General features: G+C 33.1%; 1 protein-coding gene across 2 annotated transcripts; it reads right to left on the reverse strand.

Annotated features, from left to right (window-relative positions):
- Positions 1–4149: 4149 nt before the first annotated feature.
- On the reverse strand, positions 4150–7647 carry LOC136202748 (nucleosome assembly protein 1;2). 2 transcript variants are annotated; one of them, XM_065993589.1, is made up of 12 exons: positions 7436–7647; positions 7279–7322; positions 6978–7073; positions 6154–6246; positions 5972–6059; positions 5827–5888; positions 5559–5743; positions 5251–5428; positions 5123–5166; positions 4819–5023; positions 4702–4719; positions 4150–4597 (listed from the first exon to the last, which is right to left on the reverse strand). In XM_065993589.1, exons 1-12 carry the CDS (start codon positions 7482–7484, stop codon positions 4532–4534), a joined length of 1128 nt encoding a protein of 375 aa, XP_065849661.1. In that variant the 5' UTR covers positions 7485–7647; the 3' UTR covers positions 4150–4531. The 2 variants fall into 2 exon arrangements, with proteins under 2 accessions (XP_065849661.1, XP_065849660.1); XM_065993588.1 differs by having other exon boundaries at positions 4150–4600.
- Between the last annotated feature and the right edge of the window lie 356 nt (positions 7648–8003).

The following is an 8003-nucleotide window of genomic DNA, read 5'->3' on the forward strand; positions in this document are numbered from 1 at the left end:
GTAATTAAAGGTCAATTATACTGTGTTGCTTTACAGGACAAGACAGACATAATAATATTTTCTTCGGGATAATAAAGTAATTTTATTTTTATTTTTTTATTAAAATCACTAAAATTACTGTCAAGGTAATTTCAACTTTAAGATTTTTATTATTATTTATGAAATATTCTTTGAAATTAGGTTAAGGTGCAAAAATACCCCTAACGTTTTGGGTCAGGAGCAACTTTACCCCTAATGTCTAAAATGGTGCAATTTTACCTCTAACGTTGGAAGCCAAGAGCAATTTTACCCCTAACGTTGGTAAATTGAGTTAATTTGATAAATAATTCATCAAACTGTCTTCTCGATCATGAATCTTGTATCTACACTTTACAAGTGCGTCATTTTATCAGTAACAAATCACAAACATATAGGGATGTGAAAAAATATAACAAAAAAAATAAAAAAAAATGTTATATGTGAATTAGACAAAAAAAAATCAAAAAATTCACCGAATTTATAAATATTAATCTCCAATTCTATTATTAAATTACAAAAAAAACATGAAATCCTTTGTTTTAGAACGAATTGATATGCAATTGGTGCAAAATAAGGAACAAAAATATATGTGTTTTATAATAGGGGTAAAATTGATCCAAATTATCAACGTTAAGGGTAAAATTGCTCTTGGCTACAAACGTTAGGAGTAAAATTGCACCATTTTAGACGTTAGGGGTAAAATTGCTCCTGACCAAAAACGTTAGGGGTATTTTTGCACCTTAACCCTTGAAATTAATACAAGTATTGGTTAATTAGTTTTTTTTTTTAAGTAAAAGCAGGAAGCTAGGGAAACTCGACTTATTCCAACTAGGCAGAGCCGTCTCCAGTATTTTAGAGGTCCTAACTAGGGCCGCTCCTAACATTTTTATAAGCCTTAGGCAAAAAAAGATAAAGAAGCTCTTAATTAAAAAATTGTATTTAAAAGTTTAAAATAAAAAGTTGGATATATATTTTAGAACTAAAATATCATATTATTTGGTCATTTTGTAGTTATGAATGAGTTTTATAACTACATTTGAAAAAATTATTATATAGTAAAAAATAATTTAAACCCCTTTTGGCTCAGGAACTATACGGTCACACTCTTTGTCTATGCTCAGGGTCGGTCCATAAACATTTGGGCCTTCTTATGAATTATTATCCTACTAAATTATAATTTTCATTTTGAATTTGTAAAAATACTAGACATAAAAAAAATTGATCGGTACATGTTGTTATGTAATTAACTCAATATGTTATATTATAAATTTTTTTTAATAAATCACGTCATAAAACTCAAATACCGAGCACAACCCATATAAGCCCACAAAAAAGTACATATATTATTTTTAAGGATAAGAAATGGTGTGCGGTGGTCCATAATGTTTTGCAGTGGTCCATAAATATTTGGACCTTCTTATAAATTGTTGTCCTACTAGATTATAATTTTCATTTTGATTTTGTAAAAATATTCACCATAAAAAAATTGATCGATACAGATTGTTATGTAATTAATTCAATAGTATGAGTAAATTAGTGAAAATTAATTGTCTTCTAAAATATATTGTAACAAGTAAATCAATATATAATATATTAGTCATTTTAGATTGAATATATATTATCAATTTGATTTAATAAAAAAATTAAGATTATTAAAAAAATTATTAAAATTATATAATAATAATAATAACAAAACATATATGAAAAAATAAAATAAATTTATATAATATAATAATAAGAAATAATAAAGAAAATCAGAAATAAAAAAATGATAATCAAAATATACAAATCCAAGAATAGAACTTTAAGATTATTAAAAAAATTTATTAAAATTATATAATAATAATAATAACAAAAACATATATGAGAAAAGAAATTTATATAATATAATAATAAGAAATAATAAAGAAAATCAGAAATAAAAAAAAATGAGAATCAAAATATACAAATCCAAAAATCGAACTCTCAACTTCACAAACAACTCCACAATGTCTTTGCCAATCAATATAGCTCTACATTTTATTAGAAATCCAAGTTTTCATAATTTTTAACCATAGCAATCTTAATAATTATCAAATTTAAAACAAATTCCGATCGGAGGCCTTAGGCGGCCGCCTATGCGGCTTGCCCCTAGAGCCGGCCCTGCAACTAAGTTGGCATAAGACAAAATAAATCAAACTCATGCAATCCAAAATTATTAATATAAAAAGAAAGAATACAAAGATTGAAAAAAATAATAAAAAAACCAATAAATGAATAGAAAATGACAACATGTCCCAGACTATAAGACTAGTTAAATCTTCTATAAACAGTACCATTAGCATCATAAAACACGAATTAGGAACAAAAAGGGGATACCTATCCCACCACTAATCCATTGAGGCAGTCGCACCTGTGCGGGAGAGGCAATCTGCAACTGTATTATTCTCCTTGGAAACATGAGAGATGAATACAGTTATGGTGTTAAGAATATCCAAATAGTGCAACCAATCAAGCATGAACTTCCAGGGAACTTCTTTACGTTTTTCCTTCAAAAGATTCACCAAAACCAAGGAGTCAGACTCTATCTAGAGTGGGAACCATTGCCTGCAATTTAGCAAGAAAAGTGTCAAAAGTCTCTAACTTTACTGCAAAACACCCCTCGGAAATCCTCTTGCGATTCTAAAAATTCCACCAGCACCTGCGGATGTTGTCGAGGTCGAGCCGTCAGTGTTTACTTTCGTCCAATCGGACGAAGGAGGAACCCAAGAGACTAACTAGCATGCTGGCACTCGAGTAAAGCGACCCTGAATACCAAAGTTTTGCAAAATTCGTTCATCTCGGTCTGAAGAGATTGAACCAGTGTTGAGGAAATCGGTATCCTTTACCCCCATCCATATCAGTCGCAAAGTATAGGAAATATCAAGAGAACTTGAATTAAATATGCAGTCATTACGGACCTTCCAAATGACTCAGATGGTATTAACTATCGCACTTTTCCACAGCGGACTTACCTGTGAGCCAAAATGGAGGTTACACGCCTTGTGAATCAGTTCAGCAATCGTCTGGGGCGTATCCAGGTTCGTCAAAAAAGCATCCGCAACTGAGTGCTAGAGAGTTTGGGCAAAACTGCAGGATGATCATATGTCTCCTAGGCAATGCCACATAGACAACAACGAGACGCTAATACAAAACCACGAAGACATAATATATCCTCTGTACCTCAATTGTTACAATATTTGCTTATTGTTTATTGTCATCCTTATTTAGTAGTTTACAATTAACATTCACATGTTCGGGCTTGCCACAACTCCAACATTCCATTTTTCGTCCATTATTGACTTGTGGGGAGGGGTCACACCACAAGGGTGTATTGGGGGCAAGCCTTCCCTTGCCAATTATAAACGTTAGTTGTGCAATTCCGTACTTTGTAACAAGGTTCGATGCATAAACCACAATCTCCACCAAGTAATGGTTACTTTGTCAAAAACAAACTAACCATAGAAGATCTTTTCCAATTTAAATTAATACTTATATTCGAACAGGCTCTCCTTAAAAGCATTATTGACCCATTATGGGTACAAAGTAACCATAGAAGGCACCGTCGAATTATATTATTCTTTTCCAATTTAAATTAATACTTATATTCGAACAGGCTCTCCTTAAAAGCATTATTGACCCATTATGGGTCAATAGTGCTTTTTAAGCCCAAGCCCAAATACATCAGAAAGCAAAAACTAATTTGATGGGATGTATTAGAATACAGTTTGAAAAGGATTATCAAAAATGGAAAATAATACACAAATATTATGGGGTCAGAAGTTGAAAATGACTTGTTTCCAAAAGAGGGAAGTTTAAATCGGCAAGTAACCTTAAAAAGCCAACTAAGAATTCATCCATCTAAGCTATGACTTACCTATTTTGTGTATGTCAAATTTGGAACCCTATTAATATTAAAACAAATTTGAATTTCGGTACAGATGTATTTAAAAATTTGACTATGGCTGTATCTTTAATAGCATTACTTATTTCTTTAATTATTTTTCCAATTCTACTTTCCAGCATGTATGAGTTGGTGCGCATTAAACATTTTCTATTTTTTCCAAATCTTTTGAAAATTATGATGGGACTAAATTTCAAAATTGAGGCAAATAAAAAAGGCTAATAATATTCTGACATAATCCAACTGAGCAAAAACATACAGGTATGATCACAAGAAAGATTAAAACTGTGATAAATAAATCTCTCCTATAAAGGACTCATAAAACATCGACATTAAGTAAATCCCACAAACACCAACAAAAAAAGAAAAAAGAAAAAAACTACTAATTCCAAACCATGAGGGTAAAGAGAAAGAAGAGAACTCTAAATCAATCCTTCATCATAACATGACCAAAATAAATAAATAAATAGCCACCCAAAACTTCAAGCCAGAGTATCTCTCCTTTCCCTTCCTGTGCTCCTCCAAAACATAAATTCACCTACTTCAAATTCAAATACACTGCTGTGGGCCTGTGGCGATCAAATTGAACTCCTACTGTTGCTTGCATTCAGGTGGCCTCTCTCCCTGCAGACCTTCTCCGGCTTGTGCTCTTCCACTCTTCTACATTGCACAACCACAAACGTAAACATTTATAAGATACGATATCTGGGAATAAGGTTCGCTAAATAAAAGCATATGAATCAGGGACGCTTGCTCGCTACCTTGGTTCCAGCTGAGGACTGCATCCATAGTCGGAAAAACAAACAATTATCAGTATCCAAAACCAAGTAAGTAATACTAATAATATTTGGAAAAGGAAAAAAAGAGCATCTTTATACCTTCTTTTTGGTCTTGTTGTCTTCTTCATCGTCCTCGTCCTCATCTTCTTCCTCGTCCTCATCATCTTCATCATCATCAAGGTCATCAAGCTCATCATCATCATCATCATCGTCATCATCGTCTAGTCCAAGGTCGTCTCCCTGAACAGCCTCGCCAGTATACCATGACACGGCATGAGGGATAATTTTGTCCCTAATGGTTGACCTGAAAAAGTAATTTTATTAGTAAGAGAATGCATGATAACTTAATGAAGAACAGGGGAACTAAAAACCAACAATATATTGTTTATTATAGAGCGCTTACCCAACATCATAATCCTGTTCCATTTGATTCTGAAGCTCCTCAGCCTAGTCAAACAGATGAACAAAGAAATTAGAAAATGAAAGCGGACAAATAAATTGTTAAATGTCTACAATAGAAAGATGTCATACGGTATCTTCATCAATATCTTCATCATCCTCGGGTACTTGAGGTGGATTGAAGAAGTTGAAAAAACTCTCGCACTCCTCAGTCTTAGTAATTGGCTTAGCATTCTTTGATCCCTTTTTAGGCTTCTTCTTAAGGAGTTTCTGGGTCAAACATTTTCCTGGATACCATTCAATCTCAGTCCTACAGAATGTCAGGCAAAAAACAAAAATTTTAGTTATTTGTGGAAGGGTCAGCTTAAGAGCCTAACTGGGGAAAAGTTAGCTAAGAGAGACTTCTCTGCACACAAAAAAAAAATCGGAATAGAAGTTACCCTATTGCTTTCTCAAGGATAGGCTCATCTTCATCAATCATGTGATATGTCTTAGTCAAGACTGTATTCTTGAAGTAAGGATTGGTATCAAAGAAGAAATCGAGCTTGAAACCCTTGGGCTCATCTACTCTACACCACTTAATATCTTTCAAGTACTTGAGAGCTCCTTCATCGCGCTCAGTTACCTAAAATCAAATGAAAGAAATCGTTAACTCTTATTCAAACATAATTCAACATTATAACAAATAATGCAGCACATACGACTTACCTCCTCAGCTAAAACTTCATTGTTTTTCAATGCAATGAGCCAGAAATCAGGAACACCTTTTTCTACATCAAAAGAGTACTTATCAAGCCAACAACAACACGCAAATGGCAGAATAAATATATCATTGGGTAATGTGCAAGGGTACCTTCAGCAGGTTTGCCTGTTTCTGGGTCTACTGCTGCTTCATTTGCAGCGCCATCAACTTCAACAGCACCATTGACAATGTCATATCTCTGTAACAACAGCAAAAAACAAACTTAATTCAAAAACAAAGAGAGAGCTCCATTATATTCAAATGGAAGGTAACACACTGAAATACGTTACTACCTTGTTGTACAATGGTTGATATAATTTCTGATATTTGGCCTCGAGTGCTGCCCTCTCCTCGAAAAACTTCGCTTCTAATTCATCATGTTCACTCTACATCAACAGATAAGTTATAAATGTGATCAACTTCATCCTACTTATCTTTTCTTAACAAACTAACAGAAAGAAGAGCACCTAACCAAGATGCTCACATTAAAAGGGGAAAAAGATAACCATTACCAAAATGAAAGAACAACAATTGAATGAATAGGGAAAGTGAACCCTTCTGATGTGAAATGCACTTGCCTACACCGTACTCAAATTCCAAGATATTGTAATGGTTTGCCAAAAGGAAAAGGGGAAACAGGAATCCCAAGATAGGGTAGGGAGTTCCCATAACATTAAAATGCAGTCATTCCTTGAAAAGATTCCAGGTTCTTATATTAAGAGGCTATAATATCAGCATTCAGCAGAAGATAGGAACACACACAACAATAACTCTTATCAAAAGCACCAAAAAATTCAATCAGGATATTTGATTAGGAGTGGCATGGCCAGTCGAGTACAAAGGATGGTTTCTATGAAAAGATAGCTCAAAAAGCAATTCCGTGCATTTCTAAATACTATTTGCGTATATTTTGATACTATTATGATGTGATATCAAAACCTTAAAACAGCCACAATCAATATTACATATTATCAGAAGCAAACAACATTTCACTAGCGTATCATCAGCACCAAACATGCCGTATACAGGCCCAAAAATTATATAAAATTCAGACACGAGAAATATCCAAATCAAAGCAACAGCAAAATAAGTCAGGTTAGGTTAAAAAAGATCATACCTGGATCTCCCTGAGAGCATCAACACGCTTCCTCACGCTGGGAGTCAAATTCTCAAGCATATCAGTTTGCTGGCCCGCCAGATTTTGTAGCTTATTCTGCAACAAAAAATAATCAGTAATGAGATTCGTCACTCCTAACCTAAAAACTAATACAAATACAATAAAGGAACTAAAATAGGTAAGAAATAAATTGAGTTAGCTAACATAAAGAAGCAAATAAAACCCTAATTCCCCAGACTAAACTTGAATTGTGAACAACACAAGTCTGCATAACTAGTACTGCCTATGAACCAAAACTAACCTTGAGAGCATTAACAAGTCCTTGTCGGTCTTCTTCGTTAAGAGCTACAACAAACAGAAATCAAAGACACACAAAATAAGTACAGATAACAAACAACACCATAATTAGGGGGAAATTAACAATAAGATGTGAAAGGTTTTTGAAGATAAGAAGTTACCGGCGGTGAGATCAGACATGGCAAAGCTGTCCTTGTTGTCGTTGCTCATGTTGAGAAAAAGATAGCTGAAGCTAAAACCCTAGATTGAGAACTGTATGACAGAATGGAAAAGCAAAGGAGAAAGAAAGAAGAAAACACACAGAAAGAAAGAGAGAGAGAGGCGTATAGACCGAAGCGAAACTTAAGATGTCCTCTCTCTCCAAAACCTAATAACAAACTGATGTATTTAAACTAGTTTAATAGTTTAGGTAAGACACTGTTTGGCTGAGCAATTGTTTTAGGGTTTTTTTTTTTACTCAAAAACTCAAAAAGAATCTTTCTTATTCAAGGTTTAATCCCTTTTTTTGTGTAATACAACAATAATTTTTATGGATTTTTATGGATTTTATTTTTCCTTTTATTTGACTGAATTTTTTCCCTCTTCTTATTTGTATAAATTATGCATATTTGTTACCTTCATTTATTATATTTCGCTTAAACCGTATCATATCAATTCGCATTGATTAATATATTAATTATAGTTGTAAGTAAATTAAAATGTACATTAATTTATATTAAATTGTTAGTT

Source organism: Euphorbia lathyris, chromosome 8, assembly GCF_963576675.1.
Source record: "Euphorbia lathyris chromosome 8, ddEupLath1.1, whole genome shotgun sequence".
Taxonomy (NCBI): Eukaryota; Viridiplantae; Streptophyta; class Magnoliopsida; order Malpighiales; family Euphorbiaceae; genus Euphorbia; species Euphorbia lathyris.

Bases quoted from the DNA above. Each gene is read 5' to 3' on its own strand.
- LOC136202748 (XM_065993588.1), bottom strand. From the start codon at position 7,484: ATGAGCAACGACAACAAGGACAGCTTTGCCATGTCTGATCTCACCGCC. The intron at 7,323-7,435 runs GTAACTTCTTAT...TGTTTGTTGTAG, and splicing joins CATGTCTGATCTCACCGCCG to CTCTTAACGAAGAAGACCGA. The intron at 5,167-5,250 runs GTATGACATCTT...CTGTTTGACTAG, and splicing joins AAGATATTGATGAAGATACC to GCTGAGGAGCTTCAGAATCA.